The sequence below is a fragment of the Neurospora tetrasperma genome (genome assembly GCF_000213175.1).
Source record: "Neurospora tetrasperma FGSC 2508 unplaced genomic scaffold NEUTE1scaffold_81, whole genome shotgun sequence".
Classification (NCBI taxonomy): domain Eukaryota; kingdom Fungi; phylum Ascomycota; class Sordariomycetes; order Sordariales; family Sordariaceae; genus Neurospora; species Neurospora tetrasperma.
Genome location: NW_009799179.1, coordinates 4,180,329 through 4,201,677, shown reverse-complemented (window position 1 = coordinate 4,201,677; position 21,349 = coordinate 4,180,329). Strand labels below are relative to the sequence as shown.

The following is a 21,349-nucleotide window of genomic DNA, read 5'->3' as shown; positions in this document are numbered from 1 at the left end:
AGTTTGGTGTTCCTCCTTGGTCGCTTCTGTAGTCGCTACATTCGCGACGTCTACTTTCTCTAGATGTTCAGAATTGATTTCCAGTCGGTGTCTGCCGTCTGAAAACTTCGAGACAAGTGAGTACGAAGGAATTACGCCTTTTCATATGTACAGAGATCTTGATGCGTTTATTTCGCCTAATTTTGACATACGGATGAAACTTCCATGAAGCAGGTACAATAACAGAGTTGGAAAAGCACACATATCGAGTACGAAACGTTGGTTCACCTGAAGCATATGAAGAGTTGATGATGAGCGAGCAGGCCAGAAAACAATAGACGCCGAGCGGTTCTAACGAAAAAGAAGAAAAAAACAAGAAAAAAAGGGAATAAAGGTAAGTTAAGTGGCAGCTTGGTATTCATAAGACTCCTCCCCCATCCATCATCACACTCATATCTTGCCAGTATTTCCCCCCTCTCCGCAACCGTATCCGTACCCCCCTTAGCATAAAACGTACGCAAATATAGGGAAAGCAGCAGGCGAAGTCTCCTTGCGATGTATCAAACTGTACAAGATCCCGAATCAAGCGTGTTCCTGACTTTCCGAAAAAGTGATCACAAGTGCAAAACGAGTGCTGGCTATCCCCTTTTAACCGCCTCGCGGATTATTGTGAGACGGTCGTCAACCACTGGTTACCATGTTTGGTGAGTTCGTTCGGTTGCTAAAGGGCGTGTATTGCGGAATTAACCGAGCGTGGATATTGGACCCGGGCAGAGTAAGGGCATTGTCATTAAGTGTAGCCAGCACTTTAAGGGCTCTTCTTCTTCAACTCAGTCGACAGCCAGTCGAGACCTTCGAACAGACCATCACCGGTGGTAGCGCAAGTGGCTTGGATGTACTACATGAAGGAAAAATAAGTGTTAGGGCACAAAGGCATGCATCATGTGAGACAAGGGAAATTCAAAACATACCCAAGAGCGTTGCCTCAAGCTGGAAAGGCCGAGCTTATCCGTGATCTCGGCAGCGTTCATGGCATTCTAAAAGACGCAATGTTAGCTGACTGTTGCTGCTGCTGCTGTTGCTGCTGAACATGGCAGGTATCGGGTAGATAGAGGTAGCGCTTACAGGAAGATCCTGCTTGTTGGCGAAGACGAGCAGGAGGGCGTCGCGGAGCTCATCCTCGTTGAGCATGCGCTGGAGTTCTTCGCGGGCCTCGACAACACGGTCGCGATCGTTGCTGTCGACTACGAAAATGATACCCTGGGTGTTCTGGAAGTAATGTCTCCACAGAGGCCTGATCTTGTCCTGACCACCGACATCCCAGACGGTGAACTGAATGTTCTTGTACTCGACGGTTTCGACGTTGAAGCCTGGGCAAAGATGTCAGTGAGCGTGTTCGCGCGAGGAGTGGGTCTGTGTCATCAATGTGCACTAAAGGGGGAGCATGGCGAGTGGCGTACCGATAGTCGGGATGGTCGTGACGACCTCACCGAGCTTGAGCTTGTAGAGAATGGTGGTCTTTCCGGCAGCGTCGAGACCGACCATGAGAATTCTCATCTCCTTCTTGCCGAAGAGCCCATCGAAGAGCTTTCCGAATATCGAGAGCGTGTTGCCCATCTTGGCGGTTGTGTATTAGGCGACGCTAAAGTTGCAAGTGTAGAAAATTATCTGTTTCGGCGGCAAAGCGTAAGCAAATGGATCGTTGGTGTGGCCGAGATGGACTGTTGAATGCTCGTCGGGGTGGTGGTGTTGAGAGGAAGTGTGCGATTAATGACAATGGGGACGGCGGGTGGGCATTTAATGACGACGGCCCGCGTGAGGACAGATAAGTGGTGTCCGGCCATTCGCTATCCTCAGGCACACAACAGCATGCCACGGACAAGGTAAACCCGCAGGGCTGCGACGGGTGACGAACTGGTTGGCGTCGTTTGGCCACTCGACGTCCTTCACCAGCCAGAAGGCACGCGTTCGAGTGCGAAGGTAGAGGCAGGCAGACATGGAATGGGAAAGCTGTGGCAGGCAGCGCTGATGGGAACCACGGAGGTGCCTTGCAACGGCGTGATTGATTCGCTTGACTGCCAGGGGGCCAGAGAAGGGGATCGTGACATGCGACAACAATGATGGGGTACTTACTATGGGAGGCTTGTCCTCAAGTAATGGGGACGGCGATGTTTGGGATGCGCGTCACCGGTGGCAGCAGAAATATGGTGTTGAATGTGGATGGTGGTAGGATTGATGGCGGTGTGTGGTGGAAGGAAGGCAAGCGGGCGAGAATGTGTCTCCGGCCGTCAGGTCTCTGCCACGGATTTTGAAAGTTGTTCTTGGGCAGGGCGACCGTTCCGACACCAAGTAGCCTGCCCGCCCGCTCTCACCCACCCACCCACGGGTCGCCCACCTGGCATGGCCGCCTGGTTGCCCCCGGCGGATTTCCAAAGAACAGCCAGAGGGGACGACTGCTGGCTCGGTTGGGGTGGGTTCGAGGGGCCACTCCTCAGACTCCTTGGCTCTTGCATCCCCGCCATCAGAGCGTGCACGGTCCACCAGATGCCCTCTACTCAAGAGCTACCACTACACTACCTTATCTGGCCAGCCCCTTTTCGCCTGCATCAACATCAACTCGGCTGAGCAGCACGCAGGAGCAACGAGGTACCTTGCTGGTACCCCTCCATCCCTCCTGGAAGATTACCTACCTTGTAGTGTCAAGTAGGGAAGAACATTGGACCGAATCCCTTGATATTTTCACAATCGCTCGTCATTCGACACGGCACCCTTCAAGTTCTTCTCGGCCTATCCAGTCCTTTGTGCTTCCAAGATGCCATTTGGCATTGTTGATAGCCTCGAGCTTCACAAGCCAGTCATCCCCCTGGGGAGTCCTGGACCCCGGTACCCCGGCAACTCTGATAGGCCAGAGTCTCAGTTCATGCTGGGACACGCCAAGGCCAAACACCCGGACCTGGGTGCTCGCGGTAGCAGCGACAAGGAAAGGGGCCCCGGGCTGGGTGTACCTAGGTACTTTGCATGCTGCTGGCGGGACCCGACCTTGCGCCGCGCTAGGTACCACTCTGCTGCCCTGCCAGAATTGTGAGAGGTAGGGGTAATTGTGAATCGCCAAGTTGTCCTCCCAAAACCGTCTCGCGAAACGAAAACGGAAGCTTTCTTTGCTTCGTTGAATCCTCTTCAAACTCCACATTCGCCCATCGCCATCCCCGGGACATTCGTAAATCGATCGCAATGCAATTCCTCACAGCAGCTAAGCTGCTGCTCTCGGCCAGCTTGTTCGGCGCCGCCGCCGCTCACAACATCGTCCTTCCCGCCCACGGCCGCGAATGCTTCCACGAGAACCTCCATCGCGATGACAAGATGACGGTGACCTTCCAGGTCGGCGACCGCGAGTTTGGCAGCGCCGGTAACCTCGACATCGATTTCTGGGTGCGTCGTCCCCCTTCGTATCACCTTTCCCCACGTAGCCCGACCGCCAATCTACTGTTCATCATCATCGATCTTCGATTTTTAGACCAGACACCGAGCAAGAACCAAGAAAGAAGCCTGCAACAGAGAAGCTAACAAGGGCCGATGCATAGATCACCAACCCCCTAAACCAATACGAGACCTTTGAAAAGTCCATATCCAACGGCGATTTCTCGTTCGAGGCCAAGCACGACGGCAAGTATGTGTATTGCTTCGGCAACGAGCACTGGGGCGCCAACACCAAGGAGGTTTCGTTCAATGTGCACGGCATCGTGTACATTTCCGAAGCGGACGCGCCCCAGGACCCACTCGAGGTTGAGGTGCGCAAGCTGTCGGAGATGTTGGAGATGGTTAAGGACGAGCAGAGCTACATTGTCGTGCGCGAGCGCACCCACCGTAACACGGCCGAGAGCACCAACGCCCGCGTCAAGTGGTGGAACCTGTTTATCGTCGGCGTCGTGGTGGGCGAGTCCCTGTTCCAAGTCTGGTGGTTGAAAAGGTTCTTTGAGGTATGTTGACAACTCCTTCAAAGACTCTGGCAGGAAAGGAGAGGAAGAAGAAGGCTAGGAGACACGGCTAGGACTGAAGAGCTAACCCCTGAACTCCTGATCTAGGTCAAGCGGGTTATCTGAACTGGACCCCGATACTGCCTCCCCATCGGATGGAATACTCCCCCCCCTTCATCAATAACAACAACAATTTCATAATACTTAAGCCGCTTTATTCCACAAGTTGCTTTGGGAACCATTCATATTTGGGCGCTTGGAATGGGTCAGCCGGATGGGGATACGAAAACAAATGATATGATAATGGAACTGCCTACTACATGACGACGAAAATCTAGCGTGTCTCACGCATGTGAACTATGTCTTCAAGATGTCCCGGAGAAAGATATCTTGCATTCCTCGATTCTATGTCTAACCTTACTGCATGATGCATTGCTATCTAGGTCATATTCACCAACGCCACCCCCAACCTGTTCAAAGCTTCTCCAAACTCAAGACACTTGAGGCCAAAGCAGAGATATCACTAGACATATCGCCCAAACGCCGCTCAACAAAATAAACAAGCAAAACATTCAAGCAGACGGATCCGACTCTGGGATCGTGACCTTGGCCTCCTCCGCCTCCTGCTCAACCGGCAACACAACGTCCTTAACCGGATGCAACAGCATAGGCGGCAGACACATCCTCCCCTCGCCGCCGCGCATCGTCGACACCGTCTGGTCATCCGCGCTATTATCCGGCCTCAGCTCGAACTGCTCCCCACCATCATTATTGATCTTGAGCCCCAACCACCGCTTATACAGATTAGCTGAGAACCCGGCATTATAAAACCATGTCAGGCCCCTCATGTTATGCTCACGGTTACCAAACACGGACGTCCTCGACCCGCCCGAGGCCCCGTTGCGCCCGCCGTTGAGGATGTGCGCCATGTACTCGGTTGGCCACTCGCGGTCGACGAACAGTGGGTGAGGGGCAAAGACAGCCTTGTAGCCGTGGTGGAGCGCGACCGTGGCCGGCCACATCTCCGGGAAGGCATGGTGCTTCTTGAAGGCCGTCTCGCGGTGCATGGTAAGCAGCAGGCGGCGGGACATGCGGCTCGCAGTGATGATCTGGGCGCGCCGTGGCGGCTTGCCAATGTTGCTTGTTTCGTTGTAGCCCGTGATGTCGTCGGCCAGCTCCCAAGTGGTGCCCTCCGGGTTGAAGATGGGGTTGAGCGTGATCAAGTCGGCTTCCTCGCCAACGCCCCAGGCGTACTTGTCGCGCTCGTAGCTGGTGGGCGGGACGGGATCCCGGTCGTGCTCGAACCAGTCCTTCTCGTCCTTGGGCCGCTCCGGACCCCAGACGCTCTTCTCGCCCTTGGTTTTCACTTGGTTGGGCGATTCTTGTTTGTCCTTGTTACCGCCCTTCTTGATGGCGTTGTCCCAGATGTTGTCGGCGCCGACGATGCCGTGCTCGGTTTGCACACGCGCCATCTGCTTGAAGTCGTCCCAGGTACCGTGCACGTACGGCATGTAGAACCGCGCGTTGCGTTCCCACAAGCCCTTGCGCGGCTGCTCTTTGGCCCAGGCCTCCAGCTTGGATAGCAGGTCGTAGTAATGGCCGGTGTAGCGGATGTCCATTTCCCATTGCCAAAAGTGTTCATACTCGGGGTGCTTATAGGCAAAGTACTGCATAGCCATCTGCAAGCCACGATAGGAACCATGGACAGGCAGTTCAGGGCCCTTGGTCCAAAGGTCGCGGACACCCTGATAGATGGCGAGCATTTGGGTTTCAGACCACAAAGTTACCATACCACGGAATTCTGCGGGGATGGTGTCGTTGATACGTTTTTGGTAGGCCTCGTCGTCGGCCCAGACGGGATTCCTTCCGTCATTGCGTACCTGTACCAAGAGATGTACATCGTAGCGACCGCCAGAAGCGAGAGATAGTTCGGCCACAAGGGCGCGAAGATTGAGAATCTTCTCGGCGTTCCAGTCGATCTCGTCCCAGGCTCTGATAACAAGAGCGGACCGGGGAACATCGCCCTTTGGCTTGGGTACTTCAGGTGTGGCGGACCCGTTTTCTTTCTCTCCGGCAGGCTTCGCAGTAGCCGTAATCTCGGAAGATTGGACGTCCGCTCTGGTCTTCAGTTTTGATTTTCCGTCTTGCTCCTGGATATAGAAGCCTTGAAGAGGGTTCTTATGTGCTGCAACTGGCTTGTAACGGCCTTCATTGGCTTTAAAGCACCGCCGTTGAGCTTCAGCCCAGTCGATGTTGCTGCTCCAATCCACCTGTTTGGTCGATTTCCAGACCTCATCAGCTCCAACTCGGTCGCCGTGCTCGCCAACCCCAAGGCCTCCTGTCTTGACCGAGTAGCCATAGCCATACGGGCCATATCTGCCGAATCGGTCGAAACAGATGTCTTCGGGAAGAGAAAGAAGCTCGTAGGAGCCGACAACATTATCCGGAAATCCACTGGGGCGGCCATCGTAGTATTGGATTGGGGGAACCCGTATCAATTTCTGTTCGTCGAGGAAACACTCCTGGAACCCTTGACGGCTGTTTGGAACAACCGAACCCGGATGGTCCATGAATGACTTGCTTGGTGGTATGGTCTTGGTTGCCGCTGATGAGCCTTCTGCAGTATCTCTCTTGCCAGACTTGTCCCCTTCCTCCTGTGCGGAGGGCGCACTTGCATTGTAGGGAGCTTCATCTTCAAACCTGGGATATTGGGGCACATTTTCCTCAACAGGTACCAATGTCTTGAGTCCGCCATAGTATCGGGTAAGAAACTTGAAGTTTTCCCACGGCGGAGGAGGTGGTGGCTTTTTCTCGACCTTCCCTTCAGCTATCCTTCTGTTTTCCATCTGACTTGCTCGCACGAGACCGAAGATGAAGACGACAATGGTCGTGATCAAGGCGATACACAACACTCGTATAACCTTGTTTGGTAGTCTGTAGAGATGTCTTCGAGGGGAGCGGCGCTGGGAGGTGGGTGACAGCCTTTGCGCCATCAGGACGGAGTTCGAGGAAGCTGAGGAGGAGGCATGTCGAGACCGTCGAGGTTCAGGTCTGGATCGTGAAAAGTCATCGGAGGAATCACCGGAGGAGTAATCGTCCGAAGAACCATCGACATCGGAGTAACGTTCCTTCGTAGGGGATGATGAGCTTGTAGGGTTCAGCTGCTTGTGCATGGGCAACTTGGGACGTTTCGCATCGCGCGACCGCAGTGGGTTGAGGTTACTTAGCCCCATGGTGGAAATGGGAACTGGGATACTACATAGGATAGATAACAGTGTCAGGCTCAGGGCTTCCGAGACGGAAAGCAAACCATAGCTCGATGAGATGTTTCCTCACAGTTAACACCGTCTGTCGCAAACCGGAGAGGCGTACATATGCCTGGCTCGATCGCGAAACCTTGAAGAATATATAAGAAGCTCTGCGAGTCGGCTAAGGAATGCGCCTAGGGTGGGACCAGCAGACGCCGGGTCCTGTCGCGTTGGATGTCGTGTACTGGATTCTGGATTATCGCTAACTGACAACCCCGAATAAAAATAGCTTGTACAAGTAAATACACGCTTTTGGAAATGTTGAACTGATCATAAAAAATCGCGTTCCTCTTCCGAAAGGTGCATCCAGCGACGGAGAGTTCTAGGAGGCTGGTCCTGCATCCCGGTTAACCTTGGCGTTTTCGTGCGGAGACCCCGCATTGATTGGCTGTGGAGGCTGCAGTGTGTTGACGCGGGCGAAGACATCGATGCGTCCGTTGCCGTTGAGCAACGCGTTTTTACTTGTAGAACGGAGGTATGATACGCGAATCGAATCGCACCTAAACCACCAGCATCTGATCTTGGGAGGTTGGTCTCGAGTTCCACGACCTCGACGGCTCAGCCGATCAGAAGGAAGAGGACAAGGAGTCTCTAGCCATGACAGAATGTTGTCCCTATCCCGCAGTGTTGATAGGGTGTGTTTCTTCTAGGCGTTCTTTGTCATATCGACTGGGTGTTGACATGTACGCCAGATATTTGACGGTTCGTGCTGCTATTGGTGAGTGTGAGACCATTGTCTGAAGCTGTGAAGAGAGAATGAAGGTTCGACGACTTCAGGGTCGTGAGGGTGTCACCTGAAGTAGGGTAGAAGCAGTGCCGTCCAATCGCAGTCACCTAGCGAATCCATGTTGTCCACGAGCTGGGTCCACGGATGACGTCGACTCATGGAGAATGATAACCTAACGACGACGACTTGTTTCAGCCTTCGGACGACGACGACATTCGCATTCCTCACACTATCGATGCTGATTCGGATATTGAATCTAATGTCTGCTTCGTGATGGTGTGCTTGGCATACCCAGGCCTGATTGATTCCTGCAAAGTCATAGATGAGGTTCGAGGAGAAGCCAAGGACGAAGGAACAGTCCTGCTGACCACTCCCACCTCAACTTCAGGTTAGGGAGAGTCGGGCCTCAGTCTGAAATGCGGAGGTTCATCATTATGAAGTTTAGTCTGAAACGCTGCCACGCTACCTCTACGCGGGATAGACGGTTAGGAATGTTCCACCGTAAGGTAGCCATGAGACATTCCATGCCACTGGGTTGAGGCAGCCGTTTGAGGTCCGGTCTTCCAGAGCATATACATATACAGAACATTGAAACTAATTGCGTGAGCCGTGGTTTCTATACCAAACACCGACCAGCCCTCCCTCCCATTGGCACCCCGCAGACGTCATTTCCTCGAGATTACTAGCAAACGAGGGTTTTCCTCAGTCATACCGTTGGCCGTCAAGAGGTATATCACTTGTCCGCTCTCTCTAACCCGAACCACTCGGTTCGACGACATGTTTGAGTACTCTCTTTGAGGCAATCTGGTTTTGGACATGCCATCCTCAATCAAAGTGCTTAACGGCCTCTTTTGTCTGATACCATATTCCCGACACTCTGTCACTCGAGGTAGCGGGAAGTATGAACAAATTATACAAAAATAAAATTCCAGATACAGTTCAGACGACATCGTACCCAGCCTTAAACGGGCAGATACATCATTAACCGATATTATGATGTAGGTGGGGGCGCCTTACCCGAACCAGCCAGTCTGGTATGTAAGTCCGAACGTCGAAAGGTCCTCTCTACGATGTGACAAGCAACAGCAGATTTGAGGAAGAGCGGATGCCGCCAGCTTGTTATCTACGCCTATTGGTAGGACATTGCACATCAGAGGTACAATATAACTAGTCGTGCAATCTATATCATCCTTGGTCCGGGTGGGGTTACATGGTTGTGATGGTGACTTTGCACCTTCATTTTTCCTTCACAAAGGTAGGATACGGTATGCCTTGACATGCAGTGCTGTCAGTGGGATCTTTCGTCGTCTTGTCTTTCTTCTTTGTTCAATACAACATTGTGCACGTTCGACTGTCTGTTATTATTGCTATTAGGCATCCGGCACGTGCTCGCTGATATCTCATCTCACAACGGCTGCTAGCCATCGCATCGAGTCTCACTTCAAGTCTGTCGGAGCTGTGATATAAGACTTCTCTCTGGTTGGGCATCATCATCAGCACCACCACTACCCGCCGCATAACAGGCTGCGCAAAGGACTTGCATCCCGACTGCACGTCTTTTCATGTAACGAAGAAACGCATCACACCCGTCTGTGCACCTGTAGGTACAGTACAGCCTTCGCTTGATCACTCGCATTCCCTTCGTCATACAAAAAGCTGCTGTCGCCCAGCCAAACTCAGCATTTCTCAACCATTGTTGCTGAGACCACCAACAAGTTGTGTTCGATAACGAACGTCCAGGAGGACGATCAAAGCCCTTTGGTCTTTGGACCTCTCAAACACATCTTCCACCTTTACTGAACTCCCACCAAGAACAGCGACGACGACCTCAGTCGCCAACCGCCACTCCTAAAATGTCTCTCACAGTAACCTCCGAAACTCCAAAGATGCCTTCTGCCTTCTCCCAACCAACCTCCTCATCCTCCTCCGACGAGCCCGTGACAGCGACCTCCTCTCAAGTTAACATGGTAATCCGGCAAGACCCCTTCTACATAACCCTCGACGCCTCCGCCCTCCTCGCCGTTTCCATCCTGACCGTCCTGGGGATGCACTTTGTGCACCGCGCTTTGCTCGAAGCCACCATCATCTCCGTGCCCATCATGCTGCTCATCCACAACGACTATCTCAACTTTCTCAAGCTCGGCCCCGGCGGGACACCCCCGACCCCATCGGGCTACGCCCGGCTGACTTTTTATCGCTTGTTCACCATCCGCGACCCGTTGCAGGCGCCGGAGAGGGATCCGAGCCAGCTTCCCTCTGCGGGTATCCTGGCCATCAATAATAACCATCATCATAATAATGATCCCACCGGGCACAACGACAACGACAAGGCAGCAGCCTCCTCCGGTGGTCTCCCCTACCGCCCCGGCCCCCGCCCCTCCGTCGCCGGCCTCGCCCCGCAAAGACAACTCAACCAGGCCGGCCCCCTCCCCATCTACAACGCGCTGCGCAGCTCGCTCGAGTCTCTTGCGCACCGATACCCTAATCGATTCGTCACCGCCACGTCTTGCCTAGAAAAACACGGGTTCGCTTTGTTCTCGCGCCACCCCGTAAACGTCTGTGGAAACGGGGAGATCTGCCATATCCATACGCATTCGGACAGGAGCATGCACACGAATCTGCATCCGGATGATATCAAGGAGGTGTTGGAGAAGGGGTGGGGGGAGAGACATCCTATGGCTTGGTCGACGAGGGGTCATCGTCGTGGTGGTGGTGGTGGTACTTCTTCTGGTGGAAAAGGGGGGGAAAAGGGGGAATCTTCTTGGTGGTGGTGGTGGTGGTGGTGGCCGGTGAAGAGTCCAGTGCCGGAGACTTTTACTATGGTTTATGCGCCTAGAGGTGAGTACTAGTAATTCCTATGATCTTGTTTGTGTGGCCCAACAGAGATGAGATTGAGGTGGATGGGCTGACAAGACTGTGTGGCGTGAACAGATGAAAACGACCTACGAATTGTTTGCAAGATCATCGAGGCGGCGATTTGGTATACCGCTTGCGAGAAGGTTGAGATCATGCCAGAGTCTGTCAAGGCTTCAAATTGAGGGGGGAGCTTGAGGATGGTGTTGGTGAGTCGAGAGTTGGACCAAAGAGAAAAAAACATGTTAACTGAGGAGGGTGCGAGATCACTGTATCCGCGATACAGACGGGACCGATCGGGTAACAAAATACTTGGATTGTACCGAAGGGCGAGGTTCGTAACGAAGCTATTGCACAATGGTTAAGCGCATGGTGTTCAGGCGTTGGGTTCATGTCGGTATTGCCTGTCGGTAGACAGCTATCATAATTCTGGTGTCTGTATGTTCTCAGCGGTTAGCTTCTTGAGATTGATATTTCAAAACGGTTGTTACATCACCCTTCAAAAACGCTTAACACGTAAGTGACATTCCCCTGCTCCTTAGGTTTTTTTTGTACCCAGAAGAAAAAGGGTAGTTAAATTCCAACTCATTCCCGACGAATGTTGTCTTCGGCGAACCACAAGGGTACATGCCGGAGATATAAGCAAAGCGTCAAAATGATCAATCGTCGACGAAAGAGTCAATTACATCAGTGGTAACGAGCCAGACCTTCGTCGCGAAGAAAAAAAAAGTCCGTTAAAGCTATAAACAAGACTACAGTATTTAAGCTTGCTTACATCCACATGCAATCCTTTCGATCACCCTTCTTTCCTCCTTTCTTTCGATCTTTCCACCCCTCTCTGTCTCTCTCTCTCGACTGCGTCTAAGGTATGACAACCATAATCCAAAGTTGGTCGAGAGCAAAATTTAGGGTATTCGTCCAACCGTTGAGGCCTGACCACCCGATTTAGGACCCCTGATTCGGTTGTTCTTCTTTTCCAACCCTCGCTTGTCGTTCCCTATCTTCCCTTCCATCCCGGGTTATATGCAATATTCATGTATGCTTCTTTCTCTCCCAAAAACCTGTACAATGGACGCACGCAAAGCACGTAGCAAGAAACCAACCGCGCCTACCAACTCAGCCAAGGGCTCCATTGATATCGCACCCCATTTAGCGAAGTATCAGGAGAGCTTTTTGGCGAATTTGTCAACGTCTTTTGTTGATAATTTCGTATGTTGCACCACCACCTGTGATCATATAAAAACATCGACCGACCGGACCGACTCCGACAATGGCACCATATGAGGTTATAACTTATGAAGAACGTTTTTTCTTCAGCGGATAAAACACGACTCCATTATCGAATTCGTATCATAAATCGCGCAGTCGTTGAGTTCTTTAGTAGACACGCTTGAAAGGAGGAACAGGAGGGCACTCCTTCTCGTCAAGGGTAGTGTCAATGACACGGCGGTAACCGAGCTCGATCTTGCCGTGGGGCTGCTTCTGCCAAGAGAGGGTATGCTTCATCCAGTTCTTGTCGTCACGCTCGGGGTAATCCTCACGGGCGTGGGCACCACGAGATTCCTTGCGGTTGGCGGCGGAGACGGCGGTCTGGGTGCTGTATTCGCAATTTCATCAGTATCTGTTCACCATTCTTTTTTTTTTTTTCAAAATCATCGCAGGGGCCACTTACGCGCAAGTGAGCAAGTTGCGGAGCTCAAGGGTCTCGACGAGATCAGAGTTCCAGATCATGGAGCGGTCCTTGATGCCGACCTGGTCGAACATCTGGTCGACCTGGGTGATCTTCTCAACACCCTCGTCAAGGGACTCCTGGGTACGGAAGACGGAGACGTCGCGCTGCATGGTCTTCTGCATGGCGAGGCGGATCTCGGCGGTGCTCTTGGGGCCGTCGGAAGTGCGGATCTTGTCGAGGACCTCGATGGACTCGGAACCGGCATCGGCCTCAATGGGCTTCAGCTTAGAGCCAGGAGTGAACTTGTCACGGATGGTGTGGGAGACGGCACGGCCGAAGACGACCAAGTCGAGAAGAGAGTTGGCACCAAGGCGGTTAGCACCGTGGACAGAGACGGAAGCAGCCTCACCGCAAGCGAAGAGACCAGGGACAACCTTGTCGTTGCCCTGCTCATCGACGGTAAGAACCTCACCAGTGTAGCGAGTGGGGATACCACCCATGTTGTAGTGAACGGTGGGGAGGACGGGGATGGGCTGCTTGCGGACATCGACACCAGCGAAGATACCGGCGGTCTCAGAGATACCGGGGAGACGCTCGGCGAGAATCTCGGCGGGGAGATGGCTGAGCTGGAGGTAGATGTGGTCCTTCTCGGGGCCGACACCACGGCCCTCGCGGATCTCCATGGTCATGGAGCGGGAAACGACATCACGGGAGGCGAGATCCTTGGCGGTAGGGGCATAACGCTCCATGAAACGCTCACCCTCAGAGTTGAGGAGGTAACCACCCTCACCACGAGCACCCTCGGTGATCAAGCAGCCGGCGCCGTAGATACCGGTAGGGTGGAACTGGACGAACTCGAGATCCTGGTTAGGGAGACCGGCACGGGCAACCATGGCGGAACCGTCACCGGTGCAGGTGTGGGCGGAAGTGCAGGAGAAGTAGGCGCGTCCGTATCCACCGGTGGCGAGGACGGTGTTGTTGGCGAGGAAACGGTGGAGGGTGCCGTCCTCCTGGTTGTAGGCGAGGACACCACGGCACTCGCCATCCTGCATGATCAGGTCGACGGCGAAGTACTCGATGAAGTAGTTGGTGTTGTGGCGGAGAGACTGGCCGTAGAGGGTGTGGAGAAGAGCGTGGCCGGTACGATCGGCAGCAGCGCAGCAGCGGTAGGCCTGGCCACCCTTGCCGAACTCCTTGGACTGACCACCGAAAGCACGCTGGTAGCTGTAGAGGGTAGACTGTAAGCAATCATCCTCGGGCGCTCCGGACAGCACGGTTTCCCGGGTTAGAGACTTACATCTTGCCGTCCTCGGTACGGGAGAAGGGGCAGCCGTAGTTCTCGAGCTCGACAATGGAGGCGGGAGCCTCGCGGGTCATGTAGTGAATAGCATCCTGGTCACCGAGCCAGTCGGAGCCCTTGACGGTGTCGTACATGTGCCACCTCCAGTCATCCTCGTGCATGTTGCCGAGCGCAGCGTTGATACCACCCTGGGCAGCGACGGTGTGAGATCTGGTGGGGAAGAGCTTGGAAATGCAGGCGGTGTTGAAGCCGGCCTCGGCGAGACCGAAAGCGGCACGGAGACCGGCACCGCCGGCACCGACAACGATGGCATCGTACTCGTGGTCCTGAGAAAGGGGAGATCGTGTCAACACCTCTTTGGCGGGATTTTCCATGTGATCGGATAGCATGGGATATCACGTACGATGACATGGTACTTGCTGCTGAGATGGGGAGAAGCCTCCTTAGCACGGAGAGGACCGGGAGCGATGACGCGGGCTGTGATGTCGCCGGTTAGCCTTGGGTGAACATAGATAGTACCCTTTGCGGCATCCGTGAAGCGCAGTGCGTGCGACGGCGGAAGGCGGAACGGGGAGATCGGAGGGTGGGAGGACGGGATGCTTCGGACTCACCGGCCGGCCTTGTCGAGGAAAAGGCTCTGTTCTGGACTCTGCTGGCGGCACGCGCGAGCTGGTGAAGACGAGACTCTGGTCAGTGACAATGTTCTTTTCTCTCGGTGTATGTAGACTGCTGCGCTTCCTGTCTCTCTAATACCGCGACTGTAGACCCCGAAGAGCTTCATTCTCTCTCCTCCTCTTCCTCACGACCTGATTTCTCCCCGCTTTTGTTCCTCGGCTCTGCAAGGGTGCCAATGCGCGCACGCAAAACAGCACCGAGGTCCAGTTGAATGAACAGGAAAAGCACTCACCGTGGGCGCCGCAGCCAACTTTCTCCAAGCCAAAGAGGACATTGTTCAACAACACTTCACTACTACTGACAGTCAATAGGTGAGTAGGTGAGGTGTCGAAGGGGGGGAGGACGGGCGGGACGGGATGGTGGGTTTTTGGGGATAGGTAGGTAGTGGTAGGATGGACGGGTACGACGGGAATGGAGTGGGTAGTGGTGGTGGTGGTGGTCGTGGTGGACGGCGTGGCCCGGGTTGGATTATTACAATTGCGAATTTCCCTACGGGCTCGGGAGTCGGGGTCACGTAGCAAATATTTGACAATTGGCTTCTACACCCACACCTCACTCACTCAAGCCGACCCAGTGGCACTTTGGCCTGTTGGACTCGAGAGCACCTCCAGTTCCCTTGCTTGCCGAACGGGCACCGCAACCACATCCATCCTCACTGAAAGATACCTACCTTCCACTTCCGCACGACCCAAAAGTGGGCTTGCCACTGTCAGACAAAAGGACGTCCATGCAGGGCAGTTTCGGTTTCGACGATTCCAAGACCCGATCCGCACTCACTCGACCAAAGAGCCGACCAATCACAAATAATGTATTACCCGAGTTGCCGGCATGTGGCCCGCGCTACGTCTGGCTCCACCGTCAACCGCCGCCCCGTCGAGGGTCGCCGTCTGCTCTTCCGTGCCCCTCCACAAGCTGCCCTGTCGAGCCTCAACGATCCGGATGCTGACAAACCCCTAACCCTCTACACAGCGATCAGTGCCTGGCTTCCACTTTGTTCTTACCGTAGGCTGGCGAACGCGCAGCCAGGGCCAATGGCGTGTTAGCCTCGGATGATGCCCGTGATCTCTGTTCCCTGCAGAGACCCGAGAGATCTAAGAGACGGCAACTTCCAAACCCGGCGCATCTCCTTCTTTCTCTCGCCGTTGTTGTTGTTGTTGCTCCAGAAGGCTCTCGTCTCTAGCCCTCCAACCCCATGACGACGTCTTCCATCTTACTTTCAAAGACAGGTCACGTTGTCATTGTTGTGGGCGCCGACTCGAGATTCGCTGGAGGTGTATCCAAAAACATGTGCAGGCGGTGCCTCTACAGTGGGGTCGTCCTTCTAAGGGTGTGTCCGACACAGCAGTAAATGGCCCAGTAAATGGAATCCGTAAATCAGAGAGAGCTGTGGTCCGTGTAAGGTACTTCGACAAAAATGGGTTAATTTCCTACGAAAGTCACTTACCCGGTGTATTCTCTAACAATTTCTCAAGATTTTCCAAGCTCTCGTTGGACCAGTAAATGGCTTGGCGGCTGCATTACTCCACTATCATGGATTCGTGGCATGTGGTTGGTTCAGAAGGTCTTGGCAGGCCAAATTTACAGAAGATTGTTTCCGGACCTTTGGAGGTGCGGAAATGCCTTTTCGTAAATGCACTGACTATTTTTTCGACGTTTGTACTTCCACAACCTGCCAAGATATTTACTGGTGCCATTTACTGCTGTATCGGACACACCCTAAGCCAAATCTTTATCCTCGGCATGCCAATTATGAACCACTCACGGACAGCCAAATCGAACAAACCCCTGAACGTTGTCGTCCTGTAGTGTAGCATAGTACTTAGTGTACAACACCCGTCATCCGGGACATCCCAAGAACATGTACATGGTAGGTTTATAACGAGATATTACAGACATTATTTGAAACGTTATGAAAAGAACTACAGGACATTAGGTGCTATGCTACTCGCATTCTTCCCCACTCAAACTACTACCAACTGAGGCATCATTGCTCTCCTTCCTCATCTTTATTCCAAACACATCGCCAGTGATGTCATGCTATACCCGAGAAATCCGTGTACGTTTTGCTCTGTATCGTAAATTTCGCCGGTATCCCTGTCCGGTTCGCCCGGCTCATGCCGGAGAACCCTCACTTGTGTTTCTCTCTGAAGTTCCTTGATCCCGAAACACCCCATTACCATACTTTGCCTTTGGGATGATGGCGATAATCATTACTCTATTGTCATTTGACTTGTATCAGTAAAATACGTTGTAGAGTTGTGACTCACCCGCAAGCCCTCTACACCAGATCACACGAGACTAGACTGCACTGCACTACTGGGCAAGTACCTGTCTCAGCTTTGCCAAAAAGTCGTCCTTGAGCTTGTGGACCTCCGAAACCTCCGGCTTCGTGGGCTCTCCGGCGTTCCGCCGTAGACGGTCCTGCTTCTTGGCCCTCCTTCTCCGCTCGGCATCGATGGGGTCCATCTCCTCCTGAACTTCCTGTTCCGCCTCCGAGTCCGACAGGTCGTCTTCGTACTGCATGTCCTCCAGGTCCATCTGGTCCAGGCCAAAGTCGCTGGCGCTGAACCCTCCAGGCACCGCGTCAATACCCATGCTACCTCCTTCTGCCGCCATCTTCTGGCGAGTCTTGTCCTGGTGCCACTTTTTGCGGGCTTCCTGCCACGCGATCAGCTTGTTGATCTCGTCTATCGCCTTGTCATGGTCAATTGCGCCGCTTTGCACCGCTCCCTCGAACAACGCGTTGATATCCAGCGTGCCGTTCTTTGGTCCGTGACGTAGGAACTCAAGGATGCCCTCAATCCAGCCCATCAGCTGAGTAAACAAGCCGTTGTCATGCGTGTGAACTTCGTGGACGAACTTGTAAAAGTGTTGTTCGTGGCGTTGGCACAAATCGATGAACGCCTGCACGGTCTGGTTAGGATCCGCAGACGCATCCTGATCCCGACATTTCTCAACAACCTGAATTAGGTCATCGACGAACACCGCAAAGTCGGTGACGCTGTTGTAGACATTCGCCGACTTGTACACCCTGACAAGCGGCTCATAGAAGATTGTGAACAGATCTCTGAACAGCTGCAGGGTGACAGGTTCCTCAATAAGATTGAGCATCATAGACTTGTCCCTCTGTCTGAGATAGAGCTTCATGAGCTGCTTGAGATACGAGAAGAGCTGAGCGCCCTGCTTGAGCTCCTCGTCCACGTTCTCAACCGCACTGTTGAAAGCCACATATGCATTGTACAGTCGCGTAACCTGGTCAGCATTGAGAGCCGGGTAGATCTGCTCTGATCGCAGGATCGCAACGATAATGTCGACATCGTCTTGGACAGCCTCCTCCCTGATCGCAAGTTTAAGGGGCTCGTCGGCATCTGAAAACTGCTTAAGCTTGTCCACAAACACGGGGTCGCCGATCTTGGCAGCGAGCGCGTCTATAGATTTCTGAACGCTCCTGATGCCGTCGTTCAGGGTCAGGGAGAATATGCGTTGCATCAAGGACCTGGTACCGAAAGGTTGAGCCAGGAAGATATCGAGAACGTTGGACATGACGGCGGCGGGGTTGGCGATCCTAATGACGTTCTTCATAATCGTGTAGGGAATCAAAGAATGTATCTTCTTCGCTTGGGCAAACAGCTCAGGCGAGTTGTCTTCGGCGAGGAACAGGTGGTATATCGTGGCAGCGACCTCTATCCGTAGCCACTCGGCAAACTTCTGGTACTGGATGCTAAGATCCTGAATGGTTTCCTTCTCTTTGATTTCCTTGAACAAATTGGTCAACCCGTTATGTTCAACGATATCTTGTCGGAACCTACAAGACGTTATTGTCAGCACTGGAATCCCTGACTTCATCCGCATGAGACTTACTTTTCCATGTAAACATCCAAATCCGCCGCTCGCTTCCGGGCGATTTCATAAAACTTCTTCTGCTCCTCCACCCTCTTCTCATCCATCTTCTTTCGACGGACAATGTCCTCCAAATCCTCATCTTTGAGGGTTGTAGGATTATTGGTCAAAAAGTCTGATATGGCTTTTGTATGAGCAATCTGTGGGTTTTGTAGTAGGGTGCGCAGGAAGGCGCGGAGGGATATCCTTTGGCTCTCGCGGAAGAGCGTTACGTTCTACGAAGAGTGTTAGCCATTAACTCTTGTAAGGTATCAAAAGTGGCACAGACCTCTTCTTTCCTCGGGCTATCCAACCTGTGATCGTCCACAGACCGACGAGGAGATGATCGCCTAGAAGACGACGAGCCTGTACGGCGATGCTCTAAAAACCGGTAAGCTTCATGTTCTCGTAGCCGCATCATAAGACAATGACTCACCTCTCACAGAAAGAAACCTCGAGACACCGCCCGTGCTCCCGCTCTCGCCGTTCGGTTGAGCATCCTTACTAACCATCTGTGTAGAACCAGATGATATAGACGAAACCTCCGAGTCGTCCCCACCACCAAAAAGGCCCGTTGCTGTCGTGCTCGTCTTGTTCTTCTTGGGAAGAACGGGGAGGACTTTGCCGGGCAACTCGAGCCGAAGATTCTTGTAAAGTTTGCTGAAGTCCCCGTACCGCCTTCCAACGAAGTATTCCTTTTCTCCTTTTCGTTTTACCCGAAGCAAGAATTCCTGCCTGGTGTCAGTCTGGGGATCCTCACCACAGTTATCCAAAAGGCGAGACGTACAGCATGCTTATGGTACCGGATATTTCGCTTAATCGAGGTTATGCGAACTCCGGCGATGTTGACATCCCACCCATGCAAGTAGTTGCCCTCTGGCATGGAAGAGAGAACCCCGGTATCAATTGCGTTTGCGTCCACGATTTCCAGCTCGGAGAACCGTATCCTCTCCTCAAACCCAGAAGATGTACGGACACCTGACACCATCATCAACTCGACCAACTTCTGTGCTTTCAACGCGAGCTTCCTGCGCTTCGTTTCTTCGAGGCGATCTTCCGATGATGAGATGTTCTTGCTCGCAAAGGATTCGAGAAACTATCATGTTTCCGAATTGTTGTCAGCAAGAAGCCCAATCCATGACGTATGTTTTTCTTCTTCTTTTCGGGGTCGCAGTGCCTTCGTAGGAGGACCAAAAGGACGGGAAACCATACCACTTGCAACTTATCCTGCCAGAACTCCTTCTCTTTCGCCTTGTCGAGAAAAGGGAACTCGCGAACATGGTGTACGAAGATGTACCGTAGGATCGGCAGCTCAGAATCCAGCGGCGAGATCTCCCCAAGGTCGGACTTGAAGGGGGCTCCAAAGCGTCGCAAGGCGGTTGGCGAGTTCAGCTCCGAAATCTCCCATTTTACCTGCTCCGAGACGAGTTCCCGCTTGAGATCTGTTCCAAGGGTTGGGTGGATCGTTAGTCAGAGGCTTCCTCCAGATCAGATGTGCTCCCGGGTGTAGTTTTATTTCGGCAAAGGGATAGGTATTCCTTCAAAAGGGGCAAAACCAGCACATCCACCTACAGTGTTCTTGTTTTCCCGTCAACATATGTCGTGGAGATCCCAGCGCCTGGTTATCCTGTTGTCCATCGACCGCCGGGCTTTTGTTTGCTGTAAGCGGAGCTGGGACTGCTGAGCGGGTAGGAAGACCGCTGGACAAAGCATTGCTGGGCTCTACGGCGGAGCTGCCATTGCTCTGGGCTTCCTTGTTCTGCTGCTGTGGTGACAGTTCGCCGATTTCGGCGGAATTCGATGACATGCTTGCCGGAAGGGGTATTGTGTTCGACTAGTAGGCACTATTGCAAGAACCCTCGTTCATCAGTTTGAGGCTCTCGATATTTGGAATGAGAGAGGAGAGATGTTCTCGGGATTATATACGGTACGAGTCGTTGTATGTAGATGATATGCTTGCCGCGCGGCGAGACTTGGTATGTAGTATGAGAGTGCCGGGCCCTGCCTCAAATAGAGTCCCTTACGTATGCTTTGGTGGGGCAGCCAAGGTAAGATATGGGGTTGCGCAGGCTTGTGGGCAGTGTTGCACCTCTTGGCTTATGGCGCGTATGGGTGTTGTCGTTCTTGTAATGCTCGGCGCAGTCTTGTTCGTGTGCCAGTGTCCGAAAAAGGAACTTGGTTGTAGGTGAGATACCTACTGTGTGGCTTGGTTCAGGTATGGCGGCCAAAAGACTGAGTGGTGTTTGCTCAAACTGAACTGGAGTTGACGGAGGGAAGCTGGTGCCTTTGCGTAAGAAGTGTTCACCACTGGGGCTGGCTCTTAAACGAGAGGTCGGTCAGGACTGGACGAAAGACGGAAAAGGCGAGGTCTATTTGGCTGAAAGGCGGTGTATTGGTAGCAAGTATATAGGTAGGTAAATGGTAAGAGCTGGTAGGAACAACCAAAAGTTGGCAGGCTCAACACCAACACGACAAACAAAGTTCCAACTCTTTCCCGTTAGATGACGGGCGGCAGGTCTTTAGCCAACACCAGGAAAGGAGGTAACGAGGGGTACAGTACAATAGAGGTAGAGGTAGAGGTAGAGAGGTCAAGGTGTGATGACAGCGAGGGCCGTTAGCTCGTAGTTTGTCGCCCGTCTGTCCCAGGCTAGTTTCTTCCTACGTGGAAGCGAGGTGATCGTTGCGGAGGGGCAGAGCAGGACTATAACGTTGAAGCGAAAGAACAGGGGCAAAAAAAGGTTGTACGTGACGAAAAAGGCAATGAGATAGTGTAAGAGATAAGGTAAGTAAGGTCTCGTGGTTGTACCCGAACTCAGGGTCTTTGCTGACGCCGTCCAGGACGTGACTACTACCTCTAGTTCTTGTTTGGCTCCTCCGGGCTAAAAAGCTGGCGATTCGAGTTTCTCCGTCACACAGCCCAGTCAGTCCGGGTGATCAATTCCGGCACTCCCGTTCTCGCTTCCCTTCGTCACTTGTTTCTTT

The 21,349-nt window shown here is 53.1% G+C and overlaps 6 protein-coding genes across 6 annotated transcripts; 2 read left to right on the top strand and 4 right to left on the bottom strand.

The window, feature by feature from the left end:
- Positions 1–123: 123 nt before the first annotated feature.
- On the bottom strand, positions 124–2,290 carry NEUTE1DRAFT_118751 (ADP-ribosylation factor 1; the record flags this gene model as incomplete). The annotated part of the gene is made up of 5 exons (XM_009857723.1): positions 124–877; positions 951–1,016; positions 1,105–1,349; positions 1,440–1,647; positions 2,113–2,290. The coding sequence occupies 4 exons, from the start codon at positions 1,594–1,596 to the stop codon at positions 788–790; spliced, it is 558 nt and encodes a 185-aa protein (XP_009856025.1).
- An 824-nt stretch (positions 2,291–3,114) lies between these two features.
- NEUTE1DRAFT_90597 (uncharacterized protein) lies at positions 3,115–4,282 on the top strand (the record flags this gene model as incomplete). The annotated part of the gene is made up of 3 exons (XM_009857722.1): positions 3,115–3,408; positions 3,561–3,956; positions 4,062–4,282. The coding sequence occupies 3 exons, from the start codon at positions 3,211–3,213 to the stop codon at positions 4,077–4,079; spliced, it is 612 nt and encodes a 203-aa protein (XP_009856024.1).
- A 45-nt stretch (positions 4,283–4,327) lies between these two features.
- Positions 4,328–7,186, bottom strand: NEUTE1DRAFT_71901 (uncharacterized protein; the record flags this gene model as incomplete). Its single annotated transcript, XM_009857721.1, has 1 exon — positions 4,328–7,186. One exon carries the CDS (start codon positions 7,184–7,186, stop codon positions 4,526–4,528), a length of 2,661 nt encoding a protein of 886 aa, XP_009856023.1.
- Positions 7,187–9,841: 2,655 nt separating this feature from the next.
- NEUTE1DRAFT_71898 (uncharacterized protein) lies at positions 9,842–11,342 on the top strand (the record flags this gene model as incomplete). The annotated part of the gene is made up of 4 exons (XM_009857720.1): positions 9,842–10,250; positions 10,326–10,700; positions 10,791–10,826; positions 10,920–11,342. The coding sequence occupies 4 exons, from the start codon at positions 9,842–9,844 to the stop codon at positions 11,024–11,026; spliced, it is 927 nt and encodes a 308-aa protein (XP_009856022.1).
- Positions 11,343–11,551: 209 nt separating this feature from the next.
- On the bottom strand, positions 11,552–14,819 carry NEUTE1DRAFT_71896 (succinate dehydrogenase flavoprotein subunit mitochondrial precursor; the record flags this gene model as incomplete). Its single annotated transcript, XM_009857719.1, has 6 exons — positions 11,552–12,438; positions 12,514–13,737; positions 13,811–14,139; positions 14,217–14,290; positions 14,425–14,482; positions 14,721–14,819. The coding sequence occupies 6 exons, from the start codon at positions 14,760–14,762 to the stop codon at positions 12,219–12,221; spliced, it is 1,947 nt and encodes a 648-aa protein (XP_009856021.1).
- A 1,548-nt stretch (positions 14,820–16,367) lies between these two features.
- On the bottom strand, positions 16,368–20,200 carry NEUTE1DRAFT_71892 (uncharacterized protein; the record flags this gene model as incomplete). The annotated part of the gene is made up of 7 exons (XM_009857718.1): positions 16,368–18,293; positions 18,350–18,603; positions 18,657–18,748; positions 18,804–19,098; positions 19,155–19,463; positions 19,580–19,809; positions 19,940–20,200. The coding sequence occupies 7 exons, from the start codon at positions 20,172–20,174 to the stop codon at positions 16,802–16,804; spliced, it is 2,907 nt and encodes a 968-aa protein (XP_009856020.1).
- Between the last annotated feature and the right edge of the window lie 1,149 nt (positions 20,201–21,349).